A 22,457-nucleotide genomic window follows, 5' to 3' on the forward strand; every position below is an offset into this window, starting at 1 on the left:
ATTAAAAGTTAATCCATTTATGCCCAGAATCATTCTTGTAAACCTCCTCTGGACCATCTCCAGATTAGACTAAAGTGCACATCCCTACATTATGTTCCATTTGACACTTCTTTGTTCATTTTTCCAATCTATCTGAGTCCTTCGGCAGACTCTCTACTTCCTTAAAACTATCTGCCCCACCTTCAGACTATCTTTGTATTGTCTGCAAACTTGACCACAAAGCCATCAGTTATGTTATTCAAATCATTGACACACAATATAATGTGAAAAGAAGTTGTTCCAACATGACCTCTGTGGAACACCACTAGTCACCAGCAGTCAACCAGAAAAGACTCCTTTTATTCCCACTCTTTGCATTCAGTCTGTAATAGCATGGGCTCTTATCTTGTTACACAGCCTCATGTGTGGCAGTTTGTCAAAGGCCTTCTGAAAATCCAAGTAAACAACATTCACTGACTCTCCTTTGTCTATCCTGCTTGTTATTTCCTCAACGAATTCCAATGGATTTGTCAGGCAAGATTTCCCTTGAAGGAAACCATGCTGACTGTGGCCTATTTTATCAGGACTCCAAGTATCCTGAAACCTTGTCCTTAACAATAGACTCCATTATTTTGTCAACCACTGATGTCAGGCCATCTGGCCTATAATTTTCTTTCTTCTGTCTTCTTCCCTTCTTGAAGAGTGGAGTGACATTTGTGGTGAACTACATATACCTGTCTGGACTGCTCCTGTGGCTCCTCCCACAGACCCCTGATGACTGCTCCTGTGGCTCCTCCCACAGACCCCTGTATAAAGGCGATTGAGGCCTGAGCCCGGCCTCATTCTCCAGGATGTAGTGTTGTTCATTCTTCTAGTCAATAAAAGCCGATATCTCGTTTCTTACGTCTCAGAGTGAGTTATTGATGGTGCATCAATTTTATTGACTGGAAGTTAAAACATGGAAGCCGTTTTACGTCCGGAAAGATTGGATTTGGACCCCCAAGACCCTGAAGCAGCTCTTGCCTTTGAACTCTGGCTTGCATGCTTCCAATCATACTTGGAGGAGGTTTGTGCAACTGACCCCGCTGTTAGGTACAGAATTCTCTTCTCGAGAGTCGCCCCAAAAGTTTATTCATTCATCAGGGACCTCTCGACCTACGAAGGGGCGCTTGATGCCCTCAAAAGACAGTACCTGCAGCCGGTGAACGCCGTCTACGCCAGACATCGCTTGGCCATGCGCAGACAGCGCCCTGCGGAGTCGTCCGCCGAATTTCTCCGAGCTCTACAGGCATCTCGTACGCGTATATTCCGGGTGCCTCGCACACACGTGAGGGATCCCTGACACCTCCAGTTAGGCCAGAACCAGCACAACCTCCGTCTCCTGTGCAATCACCACCTCCGGCACCTGTGCAATCACCACCTCCGGCACCTGTGCAATCGCAGCCGGAGCTACGTAGATCGCAGCGACAGATTCGACCGCCTGATAGACTTAACCTGTAAATATACTTGTAAGAAACTTCGCCACCTGGGGACTCTTTTTAAAACAAAGGGGGGGTGAATGTGGTGAACTACATATACCTGTCTGGACTGCTCCTGTGGCTCCTCCCACAGACCCCTGCTGACTGCTCCTGTGGCTCCTCCCACAGACCCCTGTATAAAGGCGATTGAGGCCTGAGCCCGGCCTCATTCTCCAGGATGTAGTGTTGTTCATTCTTCCAGTCAATAAAAGCCGATATCTTGCTTCTTACGTCTCAGAGTGAGTTATTGATGGTGCATCAACATTTGCAATTTCGAACCTCTCGAACCATTGCAGAATCTAGTGATTCTTGAAAGATTATTACTAATGCCTCCACAATCTCCTCAGCCACCCCTTTCTGAATGCTGCTGTGAAATCTATCTGTTAAACAGAATATTGTGATGTAGAAATTGAATACAACAGGAATTAACTTCATAGCACAAGAGGCAAGCATTTGATCCATTACAAACTGATCAAAGACCTGACTGGTTTCATCCCCTTGACAGTTGTTCATCTGCAGCCTTGGGAGTGGCAGAGGGTGGGAGATGGTTTATAGTATAATATTCATTTCTGCTGGGAGGAACCTTTTCTTTTTCTTTGACTTTAGAGGGTTCCAAAACTGAAACAAAAAATTCTTATTGTTTCCCACAATTCTTTTACACCTCTAAATTAAGGCATAATTAATATATTACTTTGTTAAAGCATAGAACAGTAAGTACGGGAACAGGCCCTTCAGCCCATGATGTATGTGCTGAACATAATACAAAATCATAGTAATTCCTTCTACCTACACATGATCCTACATCTCCGTCTTCAGGTGCTTACCTACTAGTCTTTTAAATGCCACTATAATAGCTTCCTCCACCGCCAAGCTGGGCAGTACATTCCAGGCACCTATCTCTAAAAGAAACATGCCCTTCACATCTCCTTTAAACTTTCACCCCTCACCTTAAATCTAAGCCCTCTGTTATCTGACATTTCTATCCTGGAAGAAAGATGCCTGTCTACCCTATCTATGCTTCTGAACTTTATAAACTTCTGTCAGGTTCTAGTATAATATCAAAACTCAGAATCAGAATCATGTTTATTATCAGTGACATATGTCGTGAACTTTGTTGGTTTGTGGCATCAGTGCAGTGCAATACATAAGTTACTGTAAGCTACTATAAGAAATAGAATAATAAATAAGTAACCCAAAAAGGCAGGAAAATAGTGAAGTAATGTCCATGGACCATTCAGTAATCTGGTGGCAGAGGGTAAGAAGCTGTGTCTAAAATGTAGTGTGTGCATTTTCAGCTCCTGTACCTCCTCCCTGTTGGCAGTAATGAAAAGAAAGCATGCCCTGGATGGCGATAGTTCTTAAAGATGGATGCTCTCTTCTGAAGTATCACCTATTGAAGATGTCCTCAATTGTGGGGAGGCTCGTGCCTATGATAAAGCCATCTGAATTTACAACCCTCTCAAGTTTTTTCCAATCCTGTTTGTTGGATCCTCCATAACAAGTGGCAATGCAACCAGTCAGAATGCTCCCCACAGTACATCTGTAGAAACTTGTTAAAGTCTATGGTGACGTACCAAATCTCATCAAGCTCCTAATGGAATATAGCCACTGGTGTGCCTTCTTTATGTTGGGCCCAGGATGGATCTTCTAAAACATTGATGGCCAGGAACTTGAAGTTGCTCACCCTTTCCAGTTCTAACCCCTCAACTAGGGCTGGTGTGTGTTCTCCCAACTTCTCCTTCCTGAAGTCGACAATCAGTTTCTTGGTTTTACTGATGTTTAGTGTGAAGTTGTTACTATGACACCACTCAACCAGCTGATCTATCTCACTCCTGTATGCCACCACAATCTGAGATTCTGCCAACATTTGTGTCATCAGGGAATTTTTAGATAGTGTTTTGTACTGTGCCTAGCCACACAGTTATGAGTGTTGAGTAGTGGCTAAGCACACATTTATAGATGTGTGCCTGTGTTGATTGCCAGTAATGAGATGTAATTTAAAATTATTCTGTTTTTCTTCTTGAATTGTTTCAAGAAGCTGCTCATGACACACATTAACTTTAACCTCCTAGACAACCATCAACCCACTGCAACTTGCCGAGCACCGATAAAGGTCGACAGCAGGGGCCACCGCCTTGGCCCTACATTCATCTCTGGAGTATCTGTAGACCCATATTAGACTATAGTTTATTGGCTACAGCTCTGATCCAATATTATAATTCCACGCAAACTCATCTCTAAACTCCTAGACCTGGGATTCAATATTTCACTCTGCAACTGGATTATTGACTTCAATAGACAATAGGTGCAGAAGTAGACCATTCGGCCTTTCGAGCCTGCACCGCCGTTCTGAGATCATGGCTGATCATCTACTATCAATACCCGGTTCCTGCCTTGTCCCCATATCCCTTGATTCCCCTATCCATAAGATACCTATCTACCTCCTTCTTGAAAGTATCCAGAGAATTGGCCTCCACTGCCTTCTGAGGCAGTGCATTCCACACCCCCACAACTCTCTGGGAGAAGAAGTTTTTCCTTAACTCTGTCCTAAATGACCTACCCCTTATTCTCAAACCATGCCCTCTGGTACTGGCCTCTCCCAGCATCTGGAACATATTTCCTGCCTCTATATTGTCCAATCCCTTAATAATCTTATATGTTGCAATCAGATCCCCTCTCAATCTCCTTAATTCCAACGTGTACAAGCCCAGTCTCTCTAACCTCTCAGCGTAAGACAGTCCGGACATCCCAGGAATTAACCTCGTGAATCTACGCTGCACTGCCTCTATAGCCAGGATGTCCTTCCTTGACCCTGGAGACCAAAACTGTACACAATACTCCAGGTGTGGTCTCACCAGGGCCCTGTACAAATGCAAAAGGATTTCCTTGCTCTTGTACTCAATTCCCTTTGTAATAAAGGCCAACATTCCATTAGCCTTCTTCACTGCCTGCTGCACTTGCTCATTCACCTTCAGTGACTGATGAACAAGGATTCCTAGATCTCTTTGGATTTCTCCCTTACCTAACTCTACACCGTTTAGATAATAATCTGCCTTCCTGTTCTTACTCCCAAAGTGGATAACTTCCTGACAAACAGACTATAATCAGTTACACCTTCATCTTGATTAGCCTTAATATTGGTGCCCCATAAAGCTGTGCCCTCAGCCCCCAACTCTACTCCCTAAACATTCCCAACAGTATGACCAGATTCTTCTTGAGCTCTATTTACAAATTTGCAGATGTTGCCATTGTGGTGGGCAATATATTAAGTAACGTTGAGTCAGAGTACAGAAAGGAGACAGAGAGCCCATTGAAATGGTGTCCCGACACCAGTTTTTCCCAATACCAACAAAACATCGATCTGATTATTGACTTCAGGAAAAAGAGAGTTGTATATCCATCTGTTTGCATGAATGGTGCTTAATTTGACAGGACTGCGAGTTTCAAGTTCCTGAGAGTGAGCATCAGCAATAGCCTGTCCTGGTTCAAACATGTTAACACCTTAGCCAAGAAAGTTCACCAACAGTTTTACATCAAGTTCAAGTTCACAGAAACACACAAACATAAAAATCTAGGTCACATTACAGGCCCTTCGGCCCACAATGTTGTGCCGACCATATAACCTACTCTAGAAACTGCCTAGAATTTCCCTACCACATAGCCCTCTATTTTTCTAAGCTCCATGTACCTATCTAAGAGTCTCTTAAAAGACCCTATTGTATCCGCTTCTACCACCTTCACTGGCAGTGCATTCCACACACGCACTTCTCTCTGTGTGAAAACTTACCTCTGACATCCACCTTGTACCTACTTCAAAGCACCTTAAAAATATGCCCACTCATGTTAGCCATTTCAGCCCTGGGAAAAAGCCTCTGGCTATCCACACGAGCAATGCTTCTCATCATCTTGTACACCTCTTTCAGGTCACTTCTCATCCTCTGTCACTCCTAGGAGAAAAGGCTAATTTCATTCAACCTATTCTCATAAAGCATGCTCTCTGATCCAGGCAACATCCTCTCACAACGCTTGAACTCAATCCCATGGTTGATGAAGGCAAACACACCATACACCTTTTTAACAATACTGTCAAGCTTTGAGTGTCCTATGGACATGGATTCCAAGATCTCACTGATCCTCCATACTGCCAAGAGTCTTACCATTAATATTATTTTCTGTCTTCAAATTTGACCTACTGAAATGAACCACTTAGCACTTTTCTGGGTTGAACTCCATCTGCCACTTCCCAGCCCAGTTCTGCATCCTACTGATGTCCCACTGTAACCTCTGACAACCCTCCAGGCTATCCACAACACCCCCAACTTTTGTGTCATCAGCAAACTTACTAACCCACCCTTCTACTTCCTTATCCAGGTCATTTATAAAAATCACAAAGAGAAGGGGTCCCAGAACAGATCCCTGCAGAACACCACTGGTCACTGTTCTGCATGCAGAATACGAACCATACACAACCATCCTTTGCCTTCTGTGGGCAAGGTAATTCTGAATCCACAAAGCAAGGTCTCCTTGGATCCCATTCCTCCTTACTTTCTGAATGAGCCTTGCACGGGGAAACTTATCAAATGCCTTACTGAAATCCATTCCTCCCTTCCAGATTACCAATTAACCTTCAGGCTCCGATCTTCAGTATTGACCCCAGGACTAGCCGATGCTGAAACTCCAGACTCCAGGCATGCCGATGACTGGCCTTTGTGCTTCCTACTTGCACTGGTCTTCAAGCATGGAGTGGATGCCTGGACTGCAAATGTCCTTCAACATCTGTCGAAATTGCTGGACTTTGAAAGCTGACTGTAAGGTGCAGAGCAGAGGCCTGATCTCTAACTTCCCCACATCCCTGTCCATAAACTATAATCTGACCTCTAACTCCTCTCTCTGTCCCCAAAACCATCCCTACAAATTTAAGAAAACAACTACCGGGCCTTGAAAAAGTATTCAGCCCCCAACCCTTTGGTCATATAAATATTACAACCTGGGATTTTGATCAACTGAATTGAATTTTTAAATTTGTGAATCACATGCTCCTTTTTCACAATAGAGCCCAAACACAGGGAAAATTATAAAGCATGAGAAACTGAAAGGCCAGCAGTTCAAAAGTACTCATCCCCCTTTGCTCAGTACTTAGTTGAACCACCCCTCACAGCAATTACAGCTAGTAGTCTCTTTGAATAAGTCCCTATTAGATTTGCACAATGTAATGGAGGAAGATTTGCTCAAGCTGTGCCAGGCTAGTTGAGGAGCAGTGGTAGACAGTAAGCTTGAGGTCTTGCCAGAGATGTTCAATTAGGTTAAGGTCAGGAGACTGACTAGGCCACTCAAGGACTTCAACTTTCTTCATTTGAAGCCATCCCATGGCTGCTCTGGCAGTGTGATTTGTATTGTTGCCCTGCTGTAAATCAAACGTCCGCCTAGCTTTCTGGCAGAGGCTAGCAGGTTTTTGTCTAGGATCTCTCTGTATTTTGCAGCATTCGTCTTCCCATTATTCCTGAGCAGAATTCCAGTCCCTGCAGTTGAAAAGCATTCCCATAGCATGATGCTCTCTCCACCATATTTTACAGTGTTACCTTACTGATGGGCAGTATTAGAGTTACTCACATGTACCACTAAAAAACCATCCTTGCTTGTAAAGACTTATGAAATGTCACTAAGAATATACAGTAAAGATGTGGAAGAAGGTCCTATGGTCAGATGGACTTTTTGGTCTCGACACCAAGTATTACCTGTGATGTAAATCTTATACTGTGTATCAGCCAGGTAATACTGTCCCTATTGTAAAGTATGGCAGAGGTAGCACCATGCTATGGGGATACTTTTTAGTTGCGGGGAATGGAAATGTGGACCGGATTAATGGGAAGGTGAATGCTGCTAAGTACAGAGAGATCCTGGATAAAAACCTGCTAGCCTTTGCCAGAAAGCTTAAACTGGAGAGAAAGTTTGTCTTTCAGGAGGTCAATAACCCAACGCACACTGCCAGAACAACCGTGGAGTGGTTTCAAATTTAAAATATTGATGTCCTTGAGTGGCCCAGTCAGAGTCTTGATCTTAACCTGACTGAACATTTCTGACAAGATCTCAAGATTGCTTTCTACCACTGCACTCTAGGTAACCTAGTACAGCTTAAGCTGTATATGGCATCATATACAATCTTGAGATTCATTTTTTTATGGCCACAGTAAATACAAGAAACACAATAGAATCAATGAAGACCACACCAACAGGACTGAAAACCAACCAGTGTGCAAAAGAAAACAAATTGTGCAAATGCAAAAAGAAAAAAACAATAACTATCATGAGATGCTGAGTATCTAACAGTAAGTCCGTATGTTGTGGGAACTGTTCAGTGATGGGGTAAGTGAAGTTATCCCCTCTGATTCTGGAGCCTGATGGTTAAGGGGTAATACCTTTTCCTGAACCTGGTGGTGTGGGTCCTGAGGTTCCTCTACCTCCTTCCTGATCGTAACAGGGAGAAGAGAACATGGCCTGGATGGTGGGGTTCATAGATCATGGATGCTGCTTGCCCGCATCAGCACTCTGTGTAAATCTGCTCAATGGTGGGGAGGGCTTTACCCGTGATGCATTGGACCGTATGCACTACATTTTTTTTTGGATTTTCCATTCAAGGACATTTCTGACTTTGGTGGATAAGTCAAGCATTTGGAGTTTGGCCTCGAAATATGCACATACTTGATGACTGATCTTACAGTGATCTTGATTCTAGAGTCAAGGTGACAATGGTTGAACTGTTTCTTGTACATCATATAGATTTACCCTGTTTCACTGAGTAGCTTGTTGGTAGATGCTAGAAACATAGAGAAGAACATTTCATATTGATCCAAACTATTTGTGTCCATAGACTCCACTTCTGTCAAGCACTGCTGATCCTATAAAATTTTCATTGCAAATGTCATCTGCTTACTTTTCAACACATCCCTATCATGTGCATTGTGCAAGCACACATATAATCTAGATGTGGCCAGTTCTTCGTGGAAGCTCATATAACAACAGCATGAGATGTGCACAGATAAGACCATAAGACCAGAAGATATTGGAGCAGAATTAGCCATTTGGCCCATCGAGTCTGATCTACCATTCAATCATGGTTGATCCTTATTTTCCCTCCTCAGGCCCACTCCCTAGCCTCCTTCTTGAAACCTCTGATGCCATGGCCAGTTAAGAACCTATCAATCTCTGCCTTAAATAATCCAATGACCTGGCCTCCACAGCTGCCTGTGGTAATAAATTCTACAAATTCACCACCCTCTGTCTAAAGGAATTTCTCTGCATCTCTGTTTTAAATGGACACCCCTTTATCCTGAGGCTCTGTCCTCCTGTCATAAACTTCCCCCCAGCATGGGAAACATCCATTCCACGTCTACTCTGTCTAGGCCTTTGAACACTTGAAAAGTTTCAATGAGATCCCTCCTCATCTTTCTAAATTCCAGCGAGTACAGACCTCGTTCCTCGTATGATAACTTTTTCATTCCTGGAATCATCCTTGTGAACCTCCTCTGAAAATTTTCCAATGCCAGCACATCTTTTCTTAGATAGGGAGCCCAAAACTGTCCACAATACTCAATTTGAGGCCTCACAAGTGCCTTATAAAGCCTCAACATCACATCCCTGCACTTATATTCTAGACCTCTTGAAATGAATGCTAATATTGCATTTGTCTTCCTCGCCACCAACTCAACCTGCAAGTTAACATTTAGGTTGTTCTGCACAAGGTCTCCAAGTCCCCTTGCATCTCAGATATTTGGATTTTCTCCCGGTTTAGAAAATTTGGATTTTCTCCCGGTTTAGAAAATAGTCTGCACATTTATTTCTACTACTGAAGTGCATGACCATGCATTTTCCTACATTGTATTCCATTTGCCACTTTCTTGCCCATTCTCCTAATCTGCCTATGCTCTTCTGCAGCCTTCTTACTTCCTCAACACTACTTGCCCCTCCACCAGTCTTCATATCATCTGCAAACTTGGCAACAAAGCCATCTATTCCATCATCTAAATCACTTATATACAGCATAAAAAGAAGTGGTCCCGACACCGACCCCTGTGGGACACCTCAAGTTACTGGCCACCAACCAGATAAGAATCCTTTTATTCTCATTTGCTGCCTCCTACCAATCAGCAATGCTCTAACCATGCCAGTAACTTTCTAGTAATACCATGGGCTCTTAATTTGATAAGCAGCCTAATGTGTGGCAACTTGTCAAAGGCATTCTGGAAGTTCAAATATACAACATCCACTGCATCCCCTCTAGCTATCTTACATGTAATCTCCTCAAATAATTCCAAAACGTTCATCAGGCAGGATTTTCCCATAAGGAAACCATGCTGACTTTGTCTAATCTTGTCCTGGGTCACCAAGTACTCCATAACCTCATCCTTAACAATTGACTCCAACATCTTCCCAACCACTGAGGACAGGCTAACTTGTCTATAATTTCCTTTTTGTTGCCTTCCTCCTTTCTTAAAGAGTGAAGTGACATTTCCAGTTTTCCAGTCCTCTGGTATCATGCCAGAGTCCAATGATTTTTGAAAGATCATTACTAATGCCTCCACAATCTCTACTGTTACCTCTTTCAGAAACCTAGGGTACAGTTCATCTAGTCTGTGTGACTTATGTGACCTTAGGTCTCTCAGCTTTTTGGGCACCTTCTCCCTTGTTCTAGTAACTGCACTCACTTCTCTTCTCTCACACCCTTCAATATCTGGCACATTGCTAGTGTCTTCCACAGTGAAGACTGACGCAAAAATGCTCATTTACTTCATTTGCCATTTCCTTGGCCCCTGTTATTATATCTCTGGCCTCATTTTCTAGTGGTCCTATATCCATTCTCATCTCTCTTTTATTTTTTACATATTTGCAAAAGCTTTTACTATCCACTTTCACATTGTTCCCTTTCTTTCATATTTCGTCTTTTCCTGTCTAATGATTACAGAAGAACAGAAGAAATAGAAGCAGGAGTAGGCCATCTGGCCCACTGAGTCTGCTCTGCAATTCAATAAGATCATGGCTGATCTGGCCATGGACTCATCTCCACCTACCTACATTTTCCCCATAACCCTTAATTCCCCTAGTTCCCCTAGACTCTTTTAGTTGCTCTCTGTAGGGTTTAAAAGCTTCCCCATCCTCTCACATCCCACTAATTTTTGCTATGTTGTATGTCCTCTGTTTTGCTTTTATATTAGCTTTGCCTTCCCTTGTCAGTCATGGGTGTACTATGTTGCTCTTTGAGTATTTCTTTGTTTTTAGAATACATCTGTCCTGCACCTTCCTCATTTTTCACAGAAATTCACGCCATTGCTGCTCTGCTGACAACCCTGCCAACATCTCCTTCCAATTTACTTTGGCCAACTCCTCTCTCATACCACTGTAATTTCCTTTACTTGACTGAAGTACTGCTACGCAAGACTTTACTTCCTCCCTGTCAAATTTCAAGTTAAACTCTATCATATTGTGATCATTGCCTCCTATGGGTTCTTTTACCTTAGGCTTCCTAATCACTTCCAGTTCATTACATAACACCCAATCCAGTATAGCTGATCCCTTAGTAGGCTCAACGACAAACTGCTTGAAAAAGCCTTATCACTGACGTTCAACAAGCTCACTTTCTTAAGATCCATTACCAATTTGATTTTCCCAATCGACTTGCATGTTAAAATTTCCCTTGACTATCATAACATTGCCCTTTTGACACACCTTTTCTATTTCATTTTGTAATCTGTGGTCCCCATCCCAGCTACTGTTGAGAGGCCTGGATATAACTGGCATCAGGGTCCTTATATACTTGCAGTTCCTTAACTCCACCTAGAAAGATTCAATATCTTCTGATACTAAGTCACATCTTTCTACTGATTTGATGCCATTCTTTACCAGGAGAGCCAAGTTACCCCTCTGCCGACCTTACTGTCCCTCTGATGCACCGTGTAACCTTGGACATTCAGCTCCCTACTACAACCATCCTTCAGCCATGATTCAGTGATGGTCACATCATACCTGATGATCTAATATTGCAGCAAGATCATCCACCTTATTTCTTATACTTTGTGCATTGAGATATAACACTTTGAGTAATATATTTGTGACCCTTTTTAATACTGCATTCCTGTGCACTAATACTCACCCTGCTGGCTGCAATTATGTCCTATCATCTGTATGGCAGTCTGGCTGCATGCTACTGTTGCTTTTTTACTGTCTGTCCTATCCTGAGTCCCTTAATTCTGGATCCCAACTCCTGCCAAATTAGTTTAAATCCTCCCCAACAGCTCTAACAAACCTACCCATGAGAATATTGGTTCCCCCTTGGGTTCAGGTACACTTTTGAACAGGTCACACCTCCCTCAGAAGAGATCCCAGTGATCCAAGAACATGAAGCCCTGCCCCCCACACCAGCTTCTCAGCCACACGTTAATTTACCAAATCATCCTGTTTCTACCCTCACTGGTGCGTGGCACAGGTAACAATCCAGAAATTACTGCCTGGGAGGTCCTGCTTCTCAGCTTTCTACCTAGTTCTCTAAATTCTCTTTTCAGGACCTCTTTGCTTTTCCTTCCTATGTCATTGGTACCAATATGTACCAAGATAACTGTCTGCTTTCCCTCTCTCTGCAAAATTTTGTGGACGCAATCCAAGACATCCCTGACCCTGGCATCTGGGAGGCAATATACCATTCGGGTGTCCACAGAACCTCTTGTCTGTTCCCCTGACTATCGAGTCTCCTATCACTACCGCTCTGCTCTTCTCCCGCTTTCCCTTCTGTCTCACGGACCCATGCTCTGTGCCAGTAACCCGGTCTTTGCGGCATTCCCTTGGGATTTCATCCCCCACAACAGTATCCCAAAATGGTATACTTATTTTTGAGGGAAATATTTCTATTTCTATATGTCTATTTCTCCTGACAGTCACCCAGCTACTCACCTTCTGCAACTTCAGGGTGACTCCATCCCTGTAACTGATTGATTATCTCCTCACTCTCCCGTACAAACCAAAGTTCATCCAGCTGCTGCTCCAGATCCCTAACACAGTCTTGAAGGAGTTGCAGCTGGATTCACTTCACAGACAGACAGACATACTTTATTGATCTCAAGGGAAATTGGGTTTCATTACAGCCGCACCACCAAGAATAGTGAAGAAATATAGCATTATAAAACCATAAATAATTAAGTAATAATAAGTTAATCATGCCAAGTGGAAAGTGGAAAATCATGCAGATATAGTTCCCTGGGAGACTTTGGGTTGCCCAGGACTCCAACATCTGGTATGAAGAACACACAACAGCCATTTACTACAGTAAGAGAAAACAAAAAGGGAACCTTAACAGAAGCTTACCCAGAGCTAATGCCTCTTTCGAGTCAAAGCCTGATATTCCTACTCTCACCACTGTCCTACTCCCAACAATGGCTGCCTGCTTGTTCCTTCTGTTCCTATTGTTTTAAACAAACGTCACCGACCTGCGAGAGACCTGTCTAAAGATTAATTAGTAGAAACAATGTCTGACCTTTAAATAAATCACTACTTTTGCCTTAGTTAAGCATTTATTTTATAAATTGTATATGATTGCCTGTTAAGGTGCTTCAGTTTGCATTTGCTTAAGATTAAACCAAACCTTTTGCATCCATTGAACTGTAGCCTACCTGCTTTGCTTGTATTGTGCATCTTTCTGTAATGCAACAGATTCTGAAACAAAAAGATATGTTTTTCAATTCATAAAAAAGCAACATAGCTTATTTAAAATAGATCATATTTAATTGTACGTACATAGCTTATCAATAAAGAAATGGCTTGCTTTTGCTGGTTTAAACATGATAAGGAAATTGAAGTCAATTTTATTTCTAATTCTGTTGAAAGAAAAGTCTGTTCCTTAAATATAATGGAAACTCTCTGCGATATCCTGATGAATGAGACAGATATTGCTCAATCCCATACACCTGCCTTCTCGCCATATCCTTTGATGCCCTGACCAATCAGGAAATGATCAACTTCTGCCTTAAATATACGCACAAACTTGGCCTCTATCACAGTCTGTGGCAGAATATTTCACAGATTTACTACTGTCTGGCTAAAAAAATCCTCTTTACCTCTTTTCTAAAGGGTTGCCCCTCAGTTTTTGAGCTGTGCCTTCTAGTTCTGGATAGCCCCACCATAGAAAACATCCTCTCCACATCCACCCTATCTAGTCCTTTCAACATTTGATAGGTTGCAATGAGATCCCCCCGCATTCTTCGAAATTCCAGTGAATACAGGCCCAAAGCTGTCTAATGCTCCTCATATGTTAACCTTTTCATTTCTGGAATCATTCTCGTGAACCTCCTCTGGACCTTCCAATGATTACATGTCATTTCTGAGATATGGAGCCCAAAGCTGTTGACAATACTCCAAGTGCAGCTGACTAGTGTCTTATAAAGGCTCAGCATTATCTCCTTGCTTTTATATTCTATTCCCCTTGAAATAAATGCCAACATTTGCATTTACCTCCTTTACTACAGACTCAACCTGTAAATTAACCTTTTGGGAGTATTGCATGAGGATTCCTAAGTCCCCTGCAGCTCTGATGTTTGAACCCTCTCCCCATTTAGATAATAGTTCCTTTTACCACAATACAATATTATACATTCCCCAACACTGTATTCCATCTGCCACTCTTTTGCCCATTCTTTCAATTTGGCTAAGTCTTGCTGCAATTGTATTGTTTCCTCAGCCCTACCAACCCCTCCATCTATCTTTGTATCATCTGCATACTTTGTCACAAAGTCATCAAATCCATTGACAAACAATGTGAAAACCAGCAATCTAAACACTGACCCCTGAGGAACACCACTAGTCACTGGCAGCCAACCAGAAAAGGCTCCCTTTATTCCCACTCACTGTCTCCTGCCTGTCAGCCATTCTGCTATCCATGCCAGTACCTTTCCTGTAACACCATAGAATTTTATTTTGTTAAGCAGCCTCACATGTGGCACCATATCACCTTCTGAAAATCCAAGTAAATGAGAACTATTGCCTCTCATTTGTCAACCCTGCTTGTTACTTCCTCGAAGAACTCTAACAAATTTGTTGTGCAAGATTTCCCTTTACAGAAACCATGCTAACTTTGACTTATTTTATCATTAAACTTAATATTAGACTCCAACACTTTCCCAACCACTGAGGTTAGGCCAACTGGCCTATAATTTCCTTTCTTTTGCCTTCCTCCCTTCTTAAAGAGTGGAGTGACATTTGCAATCTTCCAGTCCTCTGGGACCATGTCAGAGTCAAGAGATTCATGAAAGATCATGACCAATGCATCTATTATCTCTTCAGCAATCACTCTCAGGACTTTGGAATGTAGTCCATCTGGTCCAGGTAACTTATCCACATTAAGACCTTTTATTTTGCCTAGCACTTTTTCCTTTGTAATAGCAATGACACTTACTCCATCTCCCTGACACTCATGGATGCCTGGCACACTGCTAGTGCCTTCCACAGTGAAGACTGATGCAAAATACCCATTAGGTTCATCTGCCATTTCTTTGTCCCCCATTACTACCTCACCAGTATCATCTTCCAGTGGTCCAATATCAACTCTCACATCCCTCTTACTCTTTGTATAACTGAAAAAAGTTTGGTATCCTGCTTTATATTATTGGCTAGTCTGCCCTCATATTTAATCTTTCCCTTCTTACAGTATCAGTATCAGGTTTATTATCACCGGCATGTGTCCTGAAATTTGTTAACTTGGCAGCAGCAGTTCAATACAATATATAATATAGAAGAAAAAATAGAAATAAATAAAAAAGTAAATCCATTACAGTTTATGTCTATTGAATTGATTAAAATTCAATTGATTGATTCGGAACAAGAAGGCAGCAGGAGAGCACCTAAGGATTTCCAGCGGGAAGACATTTTGAGTTCTCGGGGGAAGAGAGAGGCCGGACTGCACAGGCGCGTGACGTCAGCCAGTTGAGCGCGAACAGTTTAAAAAGAAGGCAGCCATATCCAGCGGGCAGCGGAGTGAAAGGGCTTTGGCGGTAACGGGAAGAGGTGAGGCAGTTGTTGATTGCAATAGGAGGTAGTATGTGTGTGAGGCCAGTTTTCTGTGGTCAGTGTCAGATGTGGGAGGTCCCGGAGTTGCCCGGCATCCCGGACGGCCATATCTGCACCCGGTGCATCGAGATGCAACTCCTAAGGGACTGTGTTAGGGAACTGGAGCTGCAGCTTGATGACCTTCGTCTGGTCAGGGAGAGTGAGGAGGTGATAGAGAGGAGTTACCGACAGGTGGTCACTCCAGGGCCATGGGGGACAGAGAAATGGGTCACAGTCAGGAGAGGGAAGGGGAAGAGTCAGGTACTAGAGAGTACCCCTGTGGCTGTACCCCTTGACAATAAGTACTCCTGTTTGAGTACTGTTGGGGGGGGGGGGACAGCCTAACTGGGGGAAGCGACAGTGGCCGTGCCTCTGGCACAGGGTCTGGCCCTGTGGCTCAGAAGGGTAGGGAAAGGAAGAGGAAGGCAGCAGTGATAGGGGACTCTATAGTCAGGGGTTCTGACAGGCAATTCTGTAGATGCAGGAAAGAAACTCGGATGGTAGTTTGCCTCCCAGGTGCCAGGGTCCGGGATGTTTCTGATCGCGTCCAAGATACCCTGCGGTGGGAGGGAGAACAGCCAGAGGTCATGGTACATATTCGTACCAATGACATAGGTAGGAAAAGGGAAGAGGTCCTGAAAGAAGACTACAGGGAATTAGGAAGGAAGTTGAAAAGCAGGACCTCAAAGGTAGTAATCTCGGGATTACTGCCTATGCCACGCGACAGTGAGAATAGGAATAGAATGAGGTGGAGGATAAATGCGTGGCTGAGGGATTGGAGCAGGGGGAAGGGATTCAGATTTCTGGATCATTGGGACCTCTTTTGAGGTGGGTGTGACCTGTACAAAAAGGACAGGTTGCACTTGAATCCCAGGGGAACCAATATTCTGGTGGGCAGGTTTGATAGAGCTGTTGGGGAGGATTTAAACTAGTTTGGCAGGGGGGTGGGAATCAGAATGTGAGTGTAGGGATTAAGGTAGAAGGACAAGGGCATGATGCTAAGAGTTCGGAGTTGATGAGGAAGAACGGGCAGGGGACAGAACATAGTTGTAGCCAGTTAAAGGGATTGAAGTGTGTCTATTTCAATGCTAGGAGTATTAGGAACAAGGAGAATGAACTTAGAGCATGGATTAGTACATGGAACTACGATGTTGTGGCCGTTACTGAAACTTGGTTGGAGGAAGGGCAGGATTGGATGATGCAGGTCCCAGGGTTCAGGTGTTTTAAAAGGAATAGGATGGGAGGTAGAAAAGGGGGGGGGGGGAGTGGCATTACTGGTCAGGGATAGTATCACGGCTATAGAAAAGGAGGACGCTGCAGAAGGAGTGTCCATGGAATCAGTCTGCGTGGAAGTCAGAAATAGGAAGGGATCAATCACTGTGCTGGGAGTAGTCTATAGGCCTCCAAATAGCCCTCGGGACACCGAGGAGCAGATTAGCAGGCAGATTTTAGAATGGAGCAGGAAATACAGAGTAGTAGTTATGGGTGATTTCAACTTCCCTCATATTGACTGGTACCTCCTGAGTGCAAGGGGGATAGATGGGGCTGAATTTGTCAGGTGTGTTCAAGGAGGATTCCTGACACAGTATGTGGACCGGCTGACAAGAGGAGAGGCTATACTGGATCTAGTTCTGGGTAATGAACCTGGTCAGGTGACAGACCTCTTGGTGGGGGAGCATTTTGGTGACAGTGACCACAACTCCCTTAGCTTCAGCATAGCTATGGAAAGGGATAAAATCAGATGAAATGGTAAAGTGCTTAACTGAGGAAAGGCTAACTTTGAAGGGATGAGGCAGGAACTAGCGAGAGTAAATTGGAAACAGATGTTCAAAGGGGAAAGCACAGAAGTAATATGGGAGAAGTTTAGGGACCACGAGCTGGGTTCAGGATAGGTTTGTCTCACTGAGGCGAGGAAAAAATGGTAGGAAAAGGGAACTGTGGCTGACGAAACATGTGAGGCAACTCGTCAAGAGGAAAAAAGAAGCATATGTTAGATATGTGAAGCAGGAAGTAGGAGGGGCTTATGAAAAATATAGGGTAGCCAGGAAGGAGCTAAAGAAAGGACTTAGGAGAGCTTGAAGGGGGCATGAGAAGGCCTTGGCATGTAGGATTAAGGAGAACCCCAAGGCATTCTATGCGTATGTGAAGAATAGGAGGATGACGAGAACGAAGGTGGGACCGCTAAAGGATAAAGAGGGCAACATGTGCCTGGAGGCGGAGGAGGTTGGGGAGGTCCTAAATGAATAATTTGCTTCAGTATTCACAAGTGAAAAGGATCTTGATCAGGATGAGGTCGAAGTAAAGCGGGCCTGTGTGCTGGACAAGGTGGAGATTAGGGAAGAAGAAGTGCTGGATCTTCTTAAAAACATTAAGATTGATAAATCCCCAGGGCCGGATATGATACACCCCAGGTTGTTGTGGGAATTGAGAGAAGGGATCGCAGGAGCATTAGCCATGATCTTTGAATCCTCTTTGGCTGCAGGGGAAGTGCCGGAGGACTGGAGAATGGCAAATGTAGTTCCCTTGTTTAAAAAAGGTAATAGGGAGAAACCTGGGAACTATAGACCAGTGAGTCTTACGTCAGTGGTATGCAAACTACTGGAAAGGATTCTTAAGGATAGGATCTATGAGCATTTGGAGAAGTATAGTCTAATCATGGATAGTCAACATGGCTTTGTGAAGGGAAGATCGTGCCTCACGAGCCTGATTGAGTTTTTGAAGAGGTAACAAAAGAAGTTGATGAGGGTAGGGCAGTGGATGTGGTCTACATGGACTTCAGCAAAGCATTTGACAAGGTTCCTCATGAGAGACTCATCCAGAAAGTCATGAGGCATGGGATAGGTGGAACCTTGGCTGTTTGGATAAAAAATTGGCTTAAAGGAAGAAAGCAGAGGGTAGTTGTGGAAGGAAAGTATTCTGCCTGGAGGTCGGTGACTAGTGGAGTGTTGTAGGGATCTTTCCTGGGACCCCTGCTTTTTGTGATTTTTATAAATTACCTGGATGTAGAGGCAGAAGAATGGGTGAGTAAGTTTGCGGATGACATGAAGATTGGAGGAGTTGTGGATGGAGCTGCAGGTTGTTGAAGGTTATAAGAGGATGTAGACAGGCTGCAGGGTTGGGCAGAAAAATGGCAGGTGGAGTTCAATCCAGACAAGTGTGAGGTAATGCATTTTGGAAGGACAAACCAGAAGACTGAGTACAGGAGTAATGGTCAGTTACTTAAGAGTGTGGATGAACAAAGGGACCTTGGGGTTCAAATCCATACATCCCTCAAGGTCACTGCACATTGATAGGGTAGTTAAGAAGGCCTATGGGATGCTAGGCTTCATTAACAGGGGGATTGAGTTCAAGAGTAGAGAGGTCATGTTGCAACTCTACAAATCTCTGGTGAGTCCGCACTTAGAGTATTGTGTTCAATTCTGGTCACCTCATTATAGGAAGGATGTGGAAGCTATGGAGAGGGTGCAGAGGAGATTTACCAGGATGCTGCCTGATTTGGAGAACAAGTCATATGAAGCAAGGTTAGCAGAGCTGGGACTTTTCTCTTTGGAGCGTAGAAGAATGAGAGGGGACTTGATAGAGGTCTACAAGATTATGAGAGGCATAGATAGGGTGGATAGTCAGTGCCTGTTTCCCAGGGCACCAATAGCAAACACCAGAGGGCATATGTACAAAATTAGGGGAGGGAAATTTAGGGGAGACATCAGGGGTAAGTTTTTTACACAGAGTGTTGTGAGTGCCTGGAATGACTTGCCAGGGATAATGGTGGAGGCTAAAACATTAGGGGTATTGAAAAGCCTCTTGGACAGGCACATGGATGAAAGAAAAATGGAGGGTTATGGGGTAGTGTGAGTTTAGTACTTTTTTAAAGGATTATATGGGTCAGCACAACATGAAGGGCTGAAGGGCCTGTACTGTGCTGTAGTGTTCTTCTAAAAATTATGCAAAATCAGAAATAATATATATTAAAAAAGTGAAATAGTGTTCAAGGTTTCAATGTCCATTTAGGAATTGGATGGCAGAGGGGAAGAAGCTGTTCCTGAAATGCTGAGTGTGTGCCTTCAGGCTTTTGTACCCCCTAACTGATGGTAACAGTGACAAAAGGGCATGTCCTGGGTGCTGAGGGTCCTTAATAATGAATGCTGCCTTCCTGAGACACTGCTCCTTGAAGATGTCCTGGATACTTTGTAGGCTAGGGCCCAAGCTGGAGCCGACTAAACTTACAACCCTCTGCAGCTTCTTTTGGTCCTGTGCAGTAGCCCCCCCCACCACCCCCATACCAGACAGTGATGCAGCCTGTCAGAATGCTCTCCACAGTACATCTATAGAAGTTTTTGAGTGTTTTTGTTGACATACCAAATCTCTTCAAACTCCTAACAAAGTATACCCATTGTCTTGCCTTCTTTATAGCTGCATCGTTATGTTGGGACCAGGTTAGGTCCTCAGAGATCTTGACACCCAGGAGCTTGAAACTGCTTACTCTCTCCACTTCTGATCCCTCTATGAGGATTGGTATGCTTTTTTTAGTTTCCTTTTGTTGGATTTTAAAAAGCTTCCCAATCATCCACTCACTTTTACTACCTTATATGCCCTTTCCTTGACTTTTATGCGATCATCTTCTTCTGTGGGACATAGTTATCCTGCATCTTGTGACTTATTCTCAGAAACTTCAGCCACTTCTGCTCTGCCATCATCCCTGCCAGTATCCTCCTCCAATCTATCCGGGCAAGCTCCTCTCTCATGCCTCTGTAATTCCCTTTATTCCATTGCGATACTGATACATCTGACTTGTGCTTCTCCCTCTCAAATTGCAGTATGAATTCAATCATATTATGATCACTTTCTCCTAATAAGGTTAGGGTTATTACACAACACCCAATCTAAGATAGCCTTTCCTTGAGTAGGCTGAAGCACAAGCTGCTCTAAAAACAAGTTCCCTCTCTTGTGATCCAACCCCAACCTGATTTTCCCAATCCCCTTGCATATTGAAATCACTCATTACAATTGTATATTTACCCTTATTACATGCCTTTTCCAGCTCCCTTTGCAACCTCAACCCCACACTTTGGCTGCTATTTGGAGGCCTATATATGATTCCCATATTTTTTTTTTACCCTTGCAGTTTCTTAACTCCACCCATAAAGATTTAACATTCTTTGATCCTATGTCACCTCTTTCTAAAGATGTAATTCCATCTCTGACCAATAGAGCCACATATCCACCTATGCCTTCCTGCTTGTCCTTTCAATACAAAGCATATCCTTTGATGTTAAGCTCCCAATTGCAGGCTTCTTTCAGCCATGACTCAATGATGTCCACAATGTCATACCGACTAACCTTTATTTGTGCCACGAATCGTCCACTTTATTCCGAATGCTACACGCATTTAAATACAGCACCTTCAGTCGTGCATTCTTTGCCCTTTTGAATATCTGCATACCTCGGCTCTATTTTGTTCCCTCTGGTTCATTCCCTTCCTACCTACATCCATGACATTTCACACGCTCTGGATCTTTTCAATGATTTCAGGTTCCCTGGCCCCCTTCAACTTATTTTTACTATGGATGTCCAGCCCCTCCACACCACCATCCCCCAACAGGAAGTCCTCAACCCTTGCCATTTCTTTCTGGACGCCAGACACTACCAGTTTCCTTCCACCACCACTCTGCTCCTCCTAGCAGAACTTGTCCTCACTCTAAATAATTTCTCCTTTGGCTCCTCCCACTTCCTTCAAACAATAGGTGTAGCCATCGGCATTCATATGGGTCCCAGCTATGCCTGCCTGTTTATCAGCTATGTGGAACAGTCTATATTCCAAGTTTACACTGGTGACTGTCCCGCACCTTTCTTATGCTACATCGATGACTGCATTGGTGCTAGTTCCTACACCCATGCTGAACTCGTTGACTTCATCGACTTTGCCTCCAACTTCCACCCTGTCCTCAAATTTACCTGGTCCATTTCTGACACCGCCCTCCTCTGTCTTGATCTCACTGTCTCCATCTCTGGACACAGCTTAGTTATTGTTGTCTATTACAAACCCACAGACTCTCACAGCTACCTGGACTATACCTCCTCCCACCTTGTTACTTAAAACAATACCATCCCCTTTTCTCAATTCCTCCGTCTCTGCTGCATCTACTCTTGGGATGAGGCATTTCATTCCAGAACGAAGGATTTGTCTTCCTTCTTTGAAGAAAGGGGCTTCACTTCCTCCACCATCAATGCTGCCCTCAACTGCATCTCTTCTATTTCACACATGTCCGCTCTCACTCCATCCTCCCGCCACCCTGCCAGGGATATGATTTCTCTTGTTCTCACCTACCACCCCATCAGCCTCTGCATCCAGCACATAATTCTCCGCAACTTGTGCCATCTCCAACAGGATCCCACCACCAAGCACATCTTTCTCCCCCTCTCCCACTTACTGCTTTCTGGAGGGATCGCTCCCTATGCAACTCCCTTGTCCATTTGTCTCTCTCCACTGATCTCCCTCCTGGCACTTACCCTTGCAAATGGAACAAGAGCTACACCTGCCCCTACACTTCCTCCCTCACTACCATTCAGGACCCCAAACAGACACTTCACCTTTGAGTCGGTTGGGGTCATATACTGTGGCTCCTGTATATCAGTGAAATCTGACATAGATTTGGAGACGCTTTGCCGAGCACCTACACTCCGTCTGCCTGAAAAAGCGGGATCTCTCAGTGGCCACACATTTTAATTCCACTTCCCATTCCCATTCTGATATGCCTATCGTTGCCTCTTCCACTGTTGTTATGAGGCCATACTTAGGTTGGAGGAAAAACACCTTATATTCTGTCTGGGTAGCATCCAACCTGATGGCATGAACATCAATTTCCCGACCTTCCGCTAATG

The 22,457-nt window shown here is 43.8% G+C and overlaps 1 protein-coding gene across 3 annotated transcripts in view; it reads right to left on the reverse strand.

Moving 5' to 3' along the window:
* The window catches only part of LOC140714435 (salivary plasminogen activator beta-like), a 125,146-nt gene that overhangs the window by 61,659 nt on the left and 41,030 nt on the right, over positions 1–22,457 (reverse strand). For all 3 annotated transcript variants that reach the window (XM_073025732.1, XM_073025730.1, XM_073025731.1), the window contains one exon: positions 13,151–13,193. In XM_073025732.1, the coding sequence (XP_072881833.1) occupies positions 13,151–13,193 (43 nt within the window). The remainder of the gene's footprint in view (positions 1–13,150; positions 13,194–22,457) is intronic.

This window comes from Hemitrygon akajei, chromosome 21, assembly GCF_048418815.1.
Source record: "Hemitrygon akajei chromosome 21, sHemAka1.3, whole genome shotgun sequence".
Lineage (NCBI taxonomy): Eukaryota > Metazoa > Chordata > Chondrichthyes > Myliobatiformes > Dasyatidae > Hemitrygon > Hemitrygon akajei.